This window comes from Rhinopithecus roxellana, chromosome 17 (assembly GCF_007565055.1).
Source record: "Rhinopithecus roxellana isolate Shanxi Qingling chromosome 17, ASM756505v1, whole genome shotgun sequence".
Taxonomy (NCBI): Eukaryota; Metazoa; Chordata; class Mammalia; order Primates; family Cercopithecidae; genus Rhinopithecus; species Rhinopithecus roxellana.
Genome location: NC_044565.1, coordinates 24704725 through 24721518, shown reverse-complemented (window position 1 = coordinate 24721518; position 16794 = coordinate 24704725). Strand labels below are relative to the sequence as shown.

The 16794-nt window shown below is 39.1% G+C and overlaps 2 protein-coding genes across 7 annotated transcripts in view; both read right to left on the bottom strand.

The window, feature by feature from the left end:
• Positions 1-16794, bottom strand: part of ZNF638 (zinc finger protein 638) — a 99841-nt gene that overhangs the window by 28768 nt on the left and 54279 nt on the right. For 5 of the 6 annotated variants that reach the window (XM_010361928.2, XM_010361930.2, XM_010361927.2 and 2 more), the window contains exons 11-14: positions 4310-4360; positions 1705-1776; positions 846-932; positions 312-380 (exon numbers count right to left, since the gene is read on the bottom strand). In XM_010361928.2, the coding sequence (XP_010360230.1) occupies positions 312-380; positions 846-932; positions 1705-1776; positions 4310-4360 (279 nt within the window). The remainder of the gene's footprint in view (positions 1-311; positions 381-845; positions 933-1704; positions 1777-4309; positions 4361-16794) is intronic. The other variant, XM_030920534.1, reaches the window with a different exon arrangement.
• Positions 4745-11625, bottom strand: LOC115894187 (periphilin-1-like). The gene is made up of 3 exons (XM_030920535.1): positions 11158-11625; positions 6828-7079; positions 4745-5263 (listed from the first exon to the last, which is right to left on the bottom strand). The coding sequence occupies exons 1-3, from the start codon at positions 11236-11238 to the stop codon at positions 5237-5239; spliced, it is 360 nt and encodes a 119-aa protein (XP_030776395.1). The 5' UTR covers positions 11239-11625; the 3' UTR covers positions 4745-5236.

The window sequence follows — 16794 nt, the reverse complement described above, 5'->3', positions numbered from 1 at the left end:
AAACAGTAGCTACATGAAAACGTGTAATACAACAAAAGTCAAGAGAATAACTATATAACAAAATAACTACAAAAGTGACACTGACTTTTTAAAAATACATTTAAATTTCATTCTTTTTCAGATCAAAATTTCAGATTAAGAGATACAGACATGAATCATAATAATCTTAATTTCACTTAGGTATGGCATTGGTAATTAAAATAAGTAAATGCGTTGGGGGGATACTAAATTAAGAAATTTCCTTTCTAAAAATGTTAACTTTCCTTCCACCTTTAAACATAAAAGAACAAATTAAATTTCTATTGACCTACCACAAATAGCTTCTTTAGCACAGTCTTCAGTGGCTTTGACTTCAATACTGGTCTTTATTTCAGAGTTTCCTGCATCAAATAGTCTGCTTTAATAGTCTAGTAAAACACTAATATAATTAAACTAATGAATCTAAACAGCAACTTAAGCTAGTTTATTTTGACATTTCAAGTCTCCTTAGGCTGACCTAAGTCAAACATCTCTCTTTGAAAAACAAAAGACAGCAATCCCCACTTTGATAATTTTTAGGCAAAATTTCAAAATATACCTTAAAGATGATCTAAAGAAAATAAATGGACCCATAGAGGGAAACAACACACACTGGGGCCTATTGGAAGGTGGAGGGTGGGAGGAGGGAGAGGATCAGGAAAAATAACTAATGGGTGCTGGGCCTAATACCTGGGTGACAAAATAATCTGTACAACAAACCCCCATGACACATGTTTACCTATGTAAGAAACCTGCACATGTACCCCTGAACTTAAAAAGTGAAAAAAAAGAAAACAAAGCACCGAAAGATCACATTTCAAGCTTACCTGGTACAGTCACAGGTTTGTTAGAGTCTTTGTTTTTGACATTCCCAGTCTTTTTGGCTTCTAGAGACTTCTTCCCACCAGATTTTGCTTGTAAAAGTAGAGTGAGCCATTATTCTAAAGGTCTGTTAAATCATTTAGCATGTTTCACACTAATGTATTAGTAAATTAGTTTGACTTTATTACAAAAGCAGCTCTTTTCTGAATATTCATTATTTCTATTTATTTTCAGTACCTCTTTCCCAATAAGATTAAGTCAAGATACAACTTTTTGGTGATGCCCTCAAAAGAGCCACATGTTTAACTTTCATATGGCAGACCAACATCATAATCACATACACACAAAAATAATACTGTGTAATTTCTGCAGATTCTTTAGAATTAGTCTATTAGGAAAGATACTACTAAAAAGATTGCTCTAGTTCCAAGGTGCTACATTTATTTTAAATAGTATTCCATTTCTTTATGGAAAAAAATGAATTCTCCTAACATAATCTTTTTAAAAGTAACAAGCATCTAAGAAATTGTACAAACTGGAGATGGCAATATGAATTGACAACTCTAAAAAAACGAGGGAAACAAAGATTAAACCATTTATGGAGGGAAACGAAAGAGCAACCTGTGATTACAAAGCTGTCAAAAATGTACAGTTATACAGCTGTATATATACGTGATTGTTTACATGCACAAAAATGTATCTGCCTATTTGCCAAAGACAAAATTCCAACAAAATGGCTCAGGTTTTAAATATCAAGGAAATATCTACTAAACTCTTCAAGTATTAGATGCTAACAATTATTATACGAATTTAAAATGTGAATAAAGAATAAACAATAAAATCTCTCCTCCCCAATAGTCTTACCTGTTTTGATTGAAGCTTTATTACCTTTAGCAGCTACCGTTACCACAGATTTTACAGAACTTGCTGATTTCCCTAAACCACAAAAGCTGCAGTCAAAACTGGTTTACTTAACTAGTATCAACAATCCCCAAAGAACTTCACAGAGAAAAAAATATAAGAACAATAGACTATATTTTATTCAAAACATAAAATCATCTTTGGGACACAGGCCGTTTTCTAAATCTAGCAATGATGATAATTTCTTCAGAAAAAAGAAATCACTGAAATAAGAATCTACCTCCCTACTGGGGTATAGGTCAAACATCCCTAATCTGAAAATCCAAAATCTGAAATGTTCCAAAACCTGAAACCGTGAGTGCTGCTGACATGACACAAGAGGGAAATTCCCACATAAGTACTTAAAAAAAAACTTTGTTTCATGTACAAAATTATTTAAAACACTGTATAAAACTGCCTTCAGGCTAAGGTGTATATGAAACATCAATGAATTTCACGTTTAGACTTGGCTCCCATCCCTCAGGTATTTCATTATATATATGCAAACATTCCAAAATCTAAAAAAAATCCAAAATCTAAAACATTTCTGCTCCCAACCATTTTGGATAAGGGATACTCAACCTGTACTTAAAATAGCATTCATGCAAGTTAAATACATTTCTGAATGTGTGGATCAACTAGAAGCAAAATTACTAATTCCAAGGACATAAAAATAATCCCATAGTTTTAGCAGTTCCAAAAGCAGTTAAACCTAGACCCTCCCAACCCATGCTTCCATGGCTCCTAATTGATTAAAAAGCATTCAAGAACACTTATATCATGGTCAGGTCATATAAAGATTGTTTTGACTCATTCCTACAGTTTCCTAGCTGTACTGGACTATTTAAATTGCTCTGACCATTATTTGTACCTAAATTATCTATTACTATGGCCTATTTTCCAAGATGGTGCTGTTTATAAAGATGTGATCATCAAAGTGTTGCAGAAGACTGTCAGAGAGCCCAAACCCTTTCCATTCAGAGAGCAACACAAGATTTAACTTCGAAATTAGGATTCATAAGAACTAGCAAGAATGGATGAGGAAAAAGCCCAAGATCAAAAATCAACAGATCTAAATTGAACTCCAATTTATATTGAGAAGCTTTGGGGGCACTAACAGATTTGTGTACGTATTTCCCTATATATAAGGGTGATGACTGCCAGATTTACGTTAACAGGAACCTTATGAGAATACAATCATACTTTTAAAAATCATACAAAAAGCATTCACTGACATCTACAATAATCAACTGAACCAGTTTACAAATCCACCCTTTATATTCAAGACAGTCCATAATCTTTGCTCAAAAAGAACAATACAAATCCTTATAGCTTGTCACCTAGCTTGTCAATTCTTAGTCATTTACGACTTTTGCCACACTGCAGTAAACTGAACCTCAGTGAGCCCTTAAGATATTTCTTTCACTATCCCTATGTTACTATCACAAGTCAATTCACTTTATAACTTCCATCTGCGTACTGGGACTTAAGGAAAAAATAAAAAATAGCCGGCATTAATTTCCAACAAGTAAAGGAGTGGCCATCAGCTTAATCCCAGTCTACCACATCCCCAGTGACTCCACACACTTAGTATCAAAGTAACAGCAAAGTGTTAGCAAAATAAATACAGCTCCAAGACAAGTTTCCCAGCCACCCATGACCCACTAGCTTCAAGACAAGTTTCCTAGCTACCCATGACCCACTCAAATTACTGCTTCTAAGAAACTACTATATGAAAATTCTGGATCTGCCACTAATAATGATTTTTGCCAGTTCCAGGCTGTTTCCTTTCCTTTTTAATATTATATGAAAGATTACTTATTTATTAGAGACAGAGTCTCCCTAGGCTGGAGTGCAGTGGTGAGATCTCCGCTCACGGAAACTTCCACCTCCCAGGTTCAAGCAATTCTCCTGCCCCAGCCTTCCTAGTAGCTGAGATTACAGGTGTGCACCACTGGCACCTGGCTAATTTTTTTGTATTTTCAGTAGAGACAGAATTTCACCTTGTTGGCCAGGCTGGACTCTAACTCTTGACTTCAGGTGATCCACCCCCTTCGGCCTCCCAAAGTGATGGGATTATAGGCATGAGCCACCATGCCCAACTTGAAAGATAATTTAATACATTGATCTCTATTCACTTAAAAGAAATGACCCTGAATTAATGAGGATTTAACAGAAATGGGAGAAAAACTGGAAAGAATTATGCCAGGGAAGAGAAAAAAACTTAATAATTACCTAAAATCCCACCATAGCTCACAAAAACCGTAAGGGATCATATTTATTAAACTATTGTATAAAAGAAAGGAAGAAGAGAGACCTCAATAAAAGAGAAAGAGGAAAATATGTGATATTCATCATGAGAAATTTCTGCAGTTAAATTATTTCAATAATTACTATAGGAGCATTATCTAGTATATATCATTTCTCAAAACTGGTAGATGATTATAAATCTCAAAGATTAGCATGCATTCAATACAGACTATGTCATGTGAAATCCAAGACTACTACCATACGATTTTAAAATACTTTGAAGTTTTAATAGTCTAGAATCCTAATTTAAAAAACATACCTGCAGATTTGTTTACTTTGGCTACAGATGCCTTGGCTTGTCCAGTTTTGGCTAAAATAACAAGAAAAACATTTAAGTACTACATTACAAATAACATCATTTGGATTTAGTTAAGTCAACCCAGCAATAATTTAGAAAGAACTCTGCAAGAAACATCCCTATACTCATCTTTGTATGTCTATGGAATTACTATGCGGGCAAATTCTTAGATATGGACTTGACGTGTCAAAAGGCATACAGATTTAAATTTTAACAATTAACATTAGACTGACCTCCAGAAAGGCTGAACCAATTAATATTCCCATCAATAGTACATAAGCATAGGAATTATTCCCCATTTCCAAACACACACAATATATCAAGTCAAAATCCTGCCAAGTCTGACCCGCAGACTCAGGCTGAGCGACGGATGAAAAAAGTACACAGACACAGGTATTTTGCATGAGTGCGGCTAGGGGACTGCTTGGCCTTAGAGACACCGAAGACAGAATGCAGCCCTGATAAGCTGGAGCCGTTTGTATTTATTCAGTACAGATTTAATGACAAAGGCCTGGAGCCAACACAATCTGTAGGTACTTGTTGCCCCTTCCCCCCCTCCTTGGGAGCAGTCCCGCACGTGTGGACACGATGATTAAAGGTCTGCAAAAGTAAATAAACTCGTCTAGATAAATTCCTTTATACTCCTTTGTTACCTACTTCTTGCCCTTAGCATCAGGGTAAGAGAATTTAGCTGCCTTCAGCCTGTATTCTCTCCTGAAGCTTTGCAAAACCTCCCGGACTTCCAAGAAGGTTTGCGTCTCTCCTTATAACTTTTCCCATCACCCTGACTGATCTCCTACATCTCCCCCTTTTCTGTTTTTTTTGCATCAGGTTTTGTTGATTGAAGAGTACAGATGTGTGCAGCAACAGGTTTGTCAGGCGTAGCGATTACTGTTCGTATTCCGGCTTTGCATCCTAGAATTAGTAAATAACATAAGACAAACATGAGTATAATTAGTAATATCTTTTTCTAATCAAGGAGTGGGAGTCTATCCAGGAGAGATGTTCTTGCACATCCTTCCATATGGCTGTCTGTTGGGCATGTAGATCTATGGCACTTAGCAATTCTAGATTTTAGTTTTAAGTTGCTTTACGTCTGCTGTTAAATTATCATGTAAGGTCACCCAGAGGTGCTTCACCTCATCCCAACTATGTATTGACTGGCTCCATGGTAGAAAGGTGACAGAGATATGCTTATGCTCCCAGTCGGTTTAATTGCTGTCAGAATGCCAGTGCATCTTGTCACTCCCCTACATGTTCCAAGGCAGTCTCGAGGGCTTGCAGACGTGCAAGAACCTTATGATTTATACCCCACTGTAAGAGAAGTCCATTAGACACATTTCTGGTCAAGTTATCTACAAAAGTAGCTGTTTGTACTGACTCAGTAATAGATGCTACAGCAACACAAGCAGTTGCTAGGATGACTACAGCTGAGACTACAAAGGCTATAAGAGTAACTATGAATCTTTTGTGTCTGACCTGGGACATGGCATGTTCTAAGGTGGCAAGAGCAGAGGAACCTTGCCAATCATGTATCAAACTGACTGGTAGGAATGTCTCAGATTGTCTCCTTAATACCATAACACTAGTAATATTTAAATTAGATATATTGTAATTAGTGATACATGATGTGAAGCAAGCCTGTCCTTGCACTCAGGTCACAAACGTGGAGTTTTGGGGTGTAATGGAAATACTGGTTCCCGTAAGAAAAACATATGGATGAGTAGTGCAAATCAGGCACTGTTCTGTGTGATTATGTATAAAGGTCATAGTATAATTGTTACTGGAATTATGGTATGTCCCATGCCATAAAGTGTCTTGGGGTGGCATGGACTCTACTTGGGGTCTGGGATATCCCATCCTCCCTTCGGCCCAAAATCATAAAGGAATGGACATGGCTACGAAACTATGACTGTTATCACAATGGACGCAAACATCAGTATGTTTGCCCTGTAAACTGTCGGGGGCTCCAGTCTAAGATATTAAATTGCCTAACTGGAGACTAAGGGCTTGTCCCCCATGACAGACCTCCCAGCCAAAGTGGAATCCATTACTTTCCCGGCTTTGTTCTTTAGCACAGGAAAGAATGCTGGGGAAAGTGGCACTGATTGCACTGCCCGGTTTGAGGCTACTGGCAACCAAGAATGTTAAGGCATTTCCTTTGCCATGATGTACCCATAATTTTGTTTGGGCAGGTACACAGTAAGGGTTAGAACTTTTAAAACTTACACACAATGGGAGGACAGTGGAATGATACGTAGCGTTACCTGGCACCTTAGTCCAATGTGTGCCATTAATAAGGGATCCTACTAGGGGTAAGTCAATCCCTCCTAGCCAAGCAGTTACATTATTAGAGGCTGGAAGGGAGTGTCTGCCCAGGTAACAGGGCGTAAGAAAGGTGGATCCAACAGAGTGTAGCAGGTACAGGTTGCAGGGAAAGCGCAAGCATAAAAAGGATCCTATGTGAGTTGCAACTTACACCAGAGAGCAGAGCAAGGAAAAAATTATCTGGAGTGAATGGTTTCTGTGCCTGGAGCAGGATTTGCTCAGCCTTGTAAGTTGTCTTCTTCAGCATCCCCCAGGTAATGTCCGGGGCTTGTGTCGTCTGAGGAAGCTGTGTTGTCTGGAGCTGCAGGTCCTGTGGGGTCATTTCTTTCACTTCTGGTACCATGTTGGGTCCCAGCCACGCCATGGTATGGTCTGATGCATCATGCTGGAATCCAAAGAGGGCCTGAGGGGGGTGTGAACACAAGCATATCATCTTCCCCATGTTAGCAATTCATTTGGACACACCATACATTACTATTTACATCTTTCCATAAAACTGCGGGCTTTATGTCTTGAGAAGATTTAGCAAAGTGCTTTTCTATAGCTGATTGAAATGTATCGTTTAAATTGAAGAAATTAAGCATAAATAACGCTTGTGCTACTAGTGTTGCAGGGTCCTTACTCATTTTCCCCTTTTGTTTTCTGAGCGTATTTTTAAGGGTGGAGAGAGCATGTTCTACTATGGCCTGTCCTTGGGGGTTATACGGGATAACTGTGGAATGATGGATGCTCCATGTGTGACAAAATTGTTGAAAAAGTGAGCTGGCATAGGCCAGATTATTATCAGTTTTAATTTTTGTGGGCCACCCCATAAACACAAAAGTTAAAAGGTGTTTAATGATATATCGGGTGGACTCTCCAGGAGAGTGTGTGTGCTAATTAGGTAGGAATTGGTATCAATGGATACATGTACATATCTTAGTTTTCCAAATTTAGGGACGTGTGTAACATCTGTTGCTGTAACTGATTAGGTTCTAGTCTTCTAAGATTAACACCTGTTGAAGGAGGGGACATGCCTGTGAGCTGGCTATCTGGGTATTGCAGGACAATTTGTTTAGCTAGTCTTGGGGTAAGCTGCAATTGTTAAGTTTCTCTAATTTTGGTGGAAAAATTGATGCGACTGGGTGGCTTGGTCAAGCAGTGACGTCATAACCTGAAGGTCTGCTTGATCACTGCCATAAGCCAGTGGGCAAGGCAGTGAGCTGTGGGCTGGAATATGTGTGATAAAATTGACTGTGTATGTTGATCCAGCAATTGCTGAAGTCCAAGAAAAGGTGCACTCAGGGTGGGCTCGAGAGCAGACTTAATGTCGAGAGCGGACTTAATGAGCACCGTCTCAAGGTTTTGCAACAAATAAAAAGAGTCACTAACAATGTTAATGGGCTGAGAGGAATAGGTTTCTAGGGCCAGTATTAGGGCTCCAACCTCAGCTCCCTGAGAGCTAGTAAATCCAGATCTAGTGAGGGAATTATGTGGTTTCCACCAAATAGCCGCTTTTCCATTTTTACCAGAACCATCAGTAAAAAGCATTAAAGCACTAGGTATGAAGGAGTGAACTACTTTTGTTTGCAAAACTATAGGAGTATGAGATAAGAACTGAAATAGTTTGTCAGCAGGAAGGGCATGTTTCATATGGCCTGCATAATCAAAGAGTGCTATCTGAAGATCTAGTGATGGGGCAAGACTGCTTCAAATTTTTACTCAAGAAAATTCTTATGACATCAGGGTCATAACCTAGCAACAGACTGCATCGTCTGTGGCCCATATAGATGACTTTACTAACTAGCTGGATATAGTGAGATAGTGTTTTAGTCCCAATACGTGAGCAAAAAACACATTCTAGGAAGCGCAGCCCTGCGGCCATCTGTCCTATTAATCCTGTAGAGGAGTGTTTAGTAGGAAAAACAAACAACTGAACTGAATATCATGGATCTATGTGATCTAGATGTCTCTGAGAAATAACTTGGTCTATTTCCTCAATTTCCCTTTTTGCTGCAGAGGTTAAATGCCGGGTGAGTCTAGGACAACACTGCGTTTTAGGATAGAAAACGGGTTCTGTAATTTATCAGTAGTTATGCCCAAGGTAGGAGAATGCCAGGTATTATCACCCAGTAATTTTTGATAATCATTTAAGGTATGTAAATTGCTAGTATTTAATTTAACCTTCTGAGGTCTTACTGACCGGGAAGTTAGTATGTATCCAAGATATTTCCAAGGTGAGGACATCTGTACTTTTTCAGGTGCTACGATTAACCTCTTAACAACAGAGGTATATAAACTTAGTTTAAAACAGAGGCATATAAACTTAAAAGTACTGGCTGTTGGGTCTGCTAGTAAAATACCATCTACAAAATAAATTGTAATTAAGAAATTTTTTTCTACTGGGGAGCAAAGCCTGATTTACATGATGCTGACACATGGTAGGACTGTTCAGCATTCCTTGAGGAGTATTTTCCAACGAAATTACTGAGCTGCCCTTTCATTACTGATAGCTAGTATGGTACACGTAAATTTTTCTCTGCCCTGTTCTCCAACGGGAATGTATAAAAGCAGTCTTTTAAGTCAATATCGACTATAGGCCAATCTTGAAGAACTGCCACAGGGGAAGGGAGCCTCTGTTGAAGGGGCCCCATAGGTTGCAAATTAGCACTGACAGCCTGTAAGTCACGCAAGTCTCCATTTGCCAGACCTTTTGAGAATGATGAAAATTGGCGAATTCTAAGGGCTCTTTGATGGTTCTATGTGGCTGGCTTTTAACTGCTCAACTAATTCGTGGGCTCACTGTAATTTCTCTCCCTTTAAAGGCCACTGTTCTACCCAAATTGGATCTTGAGAGAGCCACGTCAGGGGTAGGGGAGGAGTAACAACAGTGGTCATTATCAGAAAGGGGTTTGCAGCTCCCATTGGGCTAAGAGGTCCCATTCCCAAAGGTTAACAGGGATGGTCATGATTAGAGTTTTGTAACTGTTTTTTCCCTCCAAATCGCAACGTCAGGGGGCACGTGCTCTGCTTGGCTGTGTGCACTTCCCCGATGCCGACAATTTTTGTTTCTGAGAGACCCAAGGCCAAGTTTCTGGCCAGTTTTGATCACTAATAATCGAAATATTCGCCCCTGTATCCAGCAGGCCAGTAAAATTCTTATTTCCAATTTTTAAGGTAATCATGGGTCTCTGATCAGTGATTGTTTCCAATATACTCCTATGGCTCCGGTGCTTCCAAAACTTCCCTTACCCTTTCCCTAGGCGCTGGGGACCCAGTATGGTAATAGTAGTAACTGAGCTATTTTAGATTTAGGAGGAAGAATATGCAGACCGACCTTTACATTCCATCATAACTAATATCTCACCTTGAAAATCACTATCAATTACCCTCGTGAGCACATTGATTCCTTTACTGGATAGGCTTGATCATCCTAGTACCAATCGCACTGTTCTGGAGGCAATGGGCCCCAGATCCCTGTTGCAACCCTTTTAGGGTCTTCTCCTTCTTTTAGCACTAATTCGTTGGGGCAGAGTAAGTTCAATCCTGCGCTGCCAGAGGTGGCTGTTCTGATAAGAGTGGACTGTGGGCTTTCCAATTGACCAAGGAAAGCTGCTGGCACTGCCCAAGTTTGGAGCAGGGCCTGGGGCTGGCCCCTCATGAAGTTTCCTGATTACTTATGGGGTTGCCATCTTTATCAAATTTGGACTTGCATTGATTTGCCCAATGTTTCCCCTTTCTACATCAGGGGCGTATAGAAGGGGGTTCTTTTCCTGAGTTACCTCTTCATATGACCTGGCTCTCCACATAGAAAACAATTTGAGTTTTTCTCCCTTTTCACTTTAGGAGGCTTTATTGCCATAGCCAATATTTTGGCTTTCTGTGTTTCAGTCCCCATCAGTTGACATGCTCACGTTAAGTTTCCTGACCGTAGCTGCCTTTCCTCTGCCTGCATTGCTTGCTGGCAGTGGATGTTAACATTTTCATAAGCCAACTGCAACAATAAGATATCAGCACCCTGGGCATGACTAATTTCTCTCTTAATTGCCTGGGTTAACCAATTGATAAATTCAACAAATGGTTTCTAAGGCCCTTGTCGAACATTTATAAAAGATCCCCGTTGAACTCCGCTTTCAGATATTCGGTCCCAAACCCTGAGAGCAGACAAAGACACTTGTGCATAGGCTTAGGGAACAAAACTTAATTGTTGTTGTACACTGGCATAGGAACCCCTCCCCTGAAGCACAGCAGCTGATATGTCTTGCCTGGCCAATTGATTCTGGTTGGCTTGTTGTTCACACAACTCATCATACTCTGCCTTCCAGAGGAGGTATTAACTGGGTTCTAAAGTTGTTTTAGCTAGCACTGACCAGTCCCATGGGGCCAAACAGAAGTTGTCTGCTACGGCTTCAATTAATCCTTTCGTAAATGGACTAACAGCTCTGTTTGCGTGAATGCTTTCTCTTATCTTTACAAGTGTCAAAAGAAATGGGTTCACATACCTGATTGCCTTGGTGATCTTGCATTTCCGGGCACGTTAAGAGCTCCCCTTCTAATGCCACCTGCCTAAGACAGGGTCCCATAGCTGTAGTGTATCCCTTGTCTTTTTTCCAATTTATTGGGGGGGGGGCTCAGGGAAAACCTCCATTTCCTCTTTAGTATCTTTACCCAGCAATGGCAGGGATGAGGGAGGAGGCGGTGGCACTAAGGTAGGTGATGGTTCCTCCTCCCTTCCCTTCTTGGGCTCTTCGGCGTACAGCGGGGCCAAAGCAGCCCTAACTAAGGTCCATACGGTTAAAGACGTTACTGGGATCCGTTGCCCTTATGCATGATATTGTTTAAGATTTTTCCCCACTTGTTCCCAGAGTTCTAGGTCCAGCGTTTCTTCTGCTGGGAACCACAGATTATGGGAAACAACAGTTTGCATTAGGTCCCTTAACTGAGCCTGTGAAACCAAGGCTCTGCTATCTTTAAGCAGTTGTTTCAATACTTTTATATACTGTTTCTGTTGTGCGGATAGCTGTTGTCTCATGATGAAACTCTAGCTTGAGAATTCCCCTGAACTTGGATATCCCGAGCGGGCACCAATGACTTACTGACTGCACAGTCTCTTCGCCTTCATTTTCGGTGGTTCCATCGTAATCCCTTGCAACGTTCCTCACGAGGGGCACCAGCTGCTGAGTCTGATCCGCTGACTCTGGCCAAGCGACGGATGAAAAAAGTACGCAGACACAGGTATTTTGCGTGAGCGCGGCTAGGAAACTGCTCGGCCTTAGAGACTCCGAAGAGAGAATGCAGCCCCAATAATCTGGAGCTGCTTGTATTTATTCAGTACAGATTTAATGATGAGGGCCTGGAGCCAACACAATCTGTGGGTAACTGCTGCCCCCGCTGTAGGGAGCAGTCCTGCATGCAGATGATGAAAGGTCAGATGATCAAAGGTCGGAGGATCAAAGGTCGGATGATTGAAGGTCGGCAAAAGTAAATAAACTTACCTAAATTCCTTTGTTACCTACTACTTGCCCGTAGCCTCAGGGTAAGAGAATTCAGCTGCCTTCAGCCTTTATTCTCTCCCGAAGCTTTGCAAAACCTCCCAGGACTTCCAAGAAGGTTTGTGTCTCTCCTTATAACTTTTCCCACCACCCTGACCAATCTCCTTCAAAAGCCTAACATGGTTAACTGAAATGATCAACCTTCCCAATGTGAAATGGAAACTGGTAGAACTTTTTTTTCTTTAATTGTTAAGTGTAGATGTATCCAGCTTCTTATGTTTAAAAGTCATCTCTACTTCTTTTTCTATAATCTGCCTAATCATACTATTTTCCAATTTATCTTTTGGGTTGAGGCTTTTTCCTTATTTTTTATTAGAGTTCCTTATATATTAAGAAAACTAACACATAGGTTAACAATTTTTTTTAAAAGTCACTCAAAATACTGATGCACTAATACATTTTATGTAGTCAAATGTCTTCCTGATTGAGAAGAACTTCTCAACCTAAATTTTACAAAAATATTCTCCACACTGTTATCTTATGTATCACAGTAAATCTTTGATCCAACTGCAGTTTGATATAAGTGCTTTTACTTTTTTTTTTTTTTTTTTTTTGAGATAGAGTCTCGCTCTGTTGCCCAGGCTGAGTGGCACAATCTCAGCTCATTACAACCTCCGCCTCCCAGGTCCAAGCGATTCTCCTGCCTCAGCCTCCTGGGTACCTGGGTCTACAGAAGAGCACCACCACACTCAGCTAATTTTTGTATTTTTAGTAGAGACGGGATTTTACCATGTTGGCCAGGCTGGTCTCAAACTCCTGGCCTTAAGTGATCCAGCCACCTTGGCCTCCCAAAGTGCTGGGATTACAGGCAGGAGCCACTGCACTAAGCAGAGTGCTTTTACTTTAATCAAAAGTAAAAAAAAGGGGGGTAGCTAATGAATAATTGATCTTTTCCCAACCAATATGAAATACCATACAAATTTACTCATGTTCTGTATGTTTTGGGAAATATCTCTGGATTCTCTTCTGTCCTACTATTTTGTCTATGTAACTATGTGAAACGATTCTAAATCTTTGAACTTTGTAATATATTTTAATATTTATTGTGGTTAGTCTGTTTTCATTGTTTTCTTTAAAAAACTGTCCTGCCTATTCTTCTATGTTAATTTCTTAAACTTAGAATCAGCTTATGTAATTTAAAATGTTTTATCGCTATTATTCTTTATACTTAGTGTATAAAGAAAAAAAGGTTTAGCTGGACGAGGTGGTTCTGGCCTGTAATACCAGCTACTCAGGAGGATGAGGTAGAAGAAGCACTTGAACCTGGGAGGTGGAGACTGCAGTGAACTGAGATTCCACAACTGAACTTCAGCCTGGGCAACAGAAAAAAAAGAAGAAAAGAAAAAAAGAAAAAAAAGGCATTTTATAACAGTGAAGCTTTCTATCCAAGAATGTTGTTTTTTCATTTAAGACTCATTTTATGCCTTTTAATATTTTAGTTTTCTTTTTATAACTTCTACCATTTTTATTACTGTAAATGGACTTTAATATCAGATTACATAAGGAGCTCTTCTTTATAAATAAAGCAATTAAACATTACATATCAGAGAATTAAGATAGGTAATTATAATTAAATAGCACTGTATAATTGATTCTCTTAGGTTCTCCATCATACTATCATATTTACAAATAATGGTGTATCCTACTTTCCAATTTCCATGCCTCTTGAATTACATTGTACTGGTTAATGGTTACTAGTTTCAAAAAATATTTATTTTAACTCAAAGAGGTGCTGATGCATAGTCTCAGTTTAATGGGAATGCCTCTAATGCATTATTAAGCATATTATTATGCATATGCTGGCTTTTAACATATGTGTACTTGTATATATGTGTGTGCATAAAAAAAGTATATATACACACATACATATCATATTTAAGAAACTTTTTTTTTTTTTTGAGACAGGGTCTCACTCTGTTGCACAGGCTGGGGTACAGTAGCCTGATCACAGCTCACTGAAGCCTTGACCTCCTGGGCTCAAGCAATCCTCCCAGATCAGCTTTGCAAGTAACTGGCACATGCCGACATGCCCAGATAATTTCTTAATTTCTGATACAGACTAGGTCTCACTATGGTTGCCCACGCTAATAATTCTTTTTTAAATGCTAGAAATGGATGAAGTTAATACCCCTTTCAGTATTTATGGAAAGGTTCATACGTTCCTTTTTTTAATATGGTAGAATTGAATTAAAAGATTTCCTCATTTTGAACCATCTCTATACTTCCAATACAACCCTGAGAATAGTTCATTATTCAAAGTCCTCGCAGACACTATATGTTAAAATTTTACACTAAAATTTAACATTATTATTCCTAAATATAATTGTTCTACAGTTTTATGAAAGCTGTCAGCATTAACAAAATACTTAACTTTCACCTTTGTGATAATTGTAAATTCACATGGAGTTGTATGAAGTAAGAGGGAGAGACCCCATATACCCTTTACCCAGTTTCCCTCCAATGGTTAACACTTTGTATAACTGTAATACAGTATCACAGACAGAAAATGGATACAATTGATACAATCTACCAACATCCAGATTTCACTCATTTTACATGCAATGTGTACTTAGCTCTGTGAAATTTTATCATAGGTGTGTATCAGTGTGACTACCACCAGCCAAGATACAGAACAGTTCCTTCATAATGATCTCTTCTAAAACTCATTTATAGCAATAGCCACCTCCCTCCCACCAACCGTGACAATCACTAATCTGTTCTCTCTCTGTAATTTCATTTCAATATGATATACATGAAATTTTATAATATAAAACTTTTTAAAATAGTCATTCATCCACTGAAGAACATTTGGGTTGTTTCCAGTTTGGGACAATTATAAACAAAGTACCCATAAATATTCGTGTATAGGCTTTTGTATGAGTGTAAGTTTTCATTTCTCTGGGATGAGTGCTCAAGAGTATAAGTGATAAGTCACATGGTAAGCACATACTTAGTTTTGTTAAGTTAAACTTCCATACTCTTTTCCAGAATGGCTGTACTATTTCACAACTGCTCTTGCACACAATGTATGAGTTTCTCTACATACACATCAGCATTTGGTGCTATCATTATTTTTTATATTAGCCATTCAGATAGGTGTGTAGTGTCTTTGTCAGTATTTGATGTATTAGCCTGTTCCCCCACCTTTTCTCATTCCCCCTTTTATAGGAAGCTTTCCCTTCCCCTGAATGCCACGGTATAGCTGAAATCGATATTGCTTTCTAAAAGATTTGGTAGAACTCACATGTGGGAGTTCCCACAGGTGAGCAGAGGGTTTTTATTGTGGAAATAACTGATTTAAACAAATAAGAGGAGATCTCTGAATGGTGTGAATCTTTCTTTAAACATTTTCTGAAATATTTTAAATTACTGACAACAAACATTCATTACTTTTATAATTAGATTTAAAAGAAAGCCATTTTCAGCTGGGAATTGAAAAGGTAAAAAGAAAAGGGGACATAGTATTTAAAAAGAAAAGCCACAGAAAGAGAAAACAATCATTCGATCAAGGAAGTTTCATCAGAGATGAGCCTTACAGGATAAATCAGAATCTGTCCCCTAACTCTCCCCAAAAGGAGTCTTAACTGACTTTTTATCTTCAGTACCTTGCCTGTGACCTATTAAGTGCTTACTAAAGTTAAATGAAGTCAGACATCAATTCCATGCAAATAGACAGCATAAATAAAGAAGCAATGAAACAACATGGAAAATAAACTATTCTGAGTGACTAGAAAATAGTACACAGTTGACTGTTAATAGGTTCAAAAGATAATCTGGGGTCAAAGGGCAAAGAATAATTTATGGAAAGTCAAAGAATTTGGACTTTATTCCACTGGTCACTAAAAGTAGAATGATCAGATCTGCTTTAAAGAGACCTCTGGGCAACAATGTGTATAATAAAGCAGAGAAAAGGCCGGGCGCGGTGGCTCAAGCCTGTAATCCCAGCACTTTGGGAGGCCGAGGCGGGCGGATCACAAGGTCAGGAGATCGAGACCATTCTGGCTAACACGGTGAAACCCCGTCTCTACTAAAAAATACAAAAAACTAGCCGGGCGAGGTGGTGGGCGCCTGTAGTCCCAGCTACTCGGGGAGGCTGAGGCAGGAGAATGGCGTAAACCCGGGAGGCGGAGCTTGCAGTGAGCTGAGATCTGGCCAGTGCACTCCAGCCTGGGCGACAGAGCGAGACTCCGTCTCAAAAAAAAATAAAATAAAATAAAGCAGAGAATGGAATAAAAAATACCAGTCAGGAAGCTATCTTCAAAAGTTCAAATGTGAGACGATAGGTCTGAATTAAAAGGAGTTATAGGCATGATGGAGCTACGTATAAAGAATCTGAGAGCTGAAGTAGATTCAAGGGAAAATGCAGATCCGCCACTGACCAGCTGAAAAGTGGAAGCACGTTATCTAAATCTGAGCTATGTCAAAGAGAAGAAAAGAGAAGACAGGGTTAAGAATTACTCTACTGGATGATTAGCAGTAATTGTAATATAAGAAAATGAGAAGAGTATACTCCAGGGGATAGAAGAGTTTATGTATGTATGGGAGATGTCCTTAAAGACTGAGAGGAAAGAAATCACCCAGGAAGAG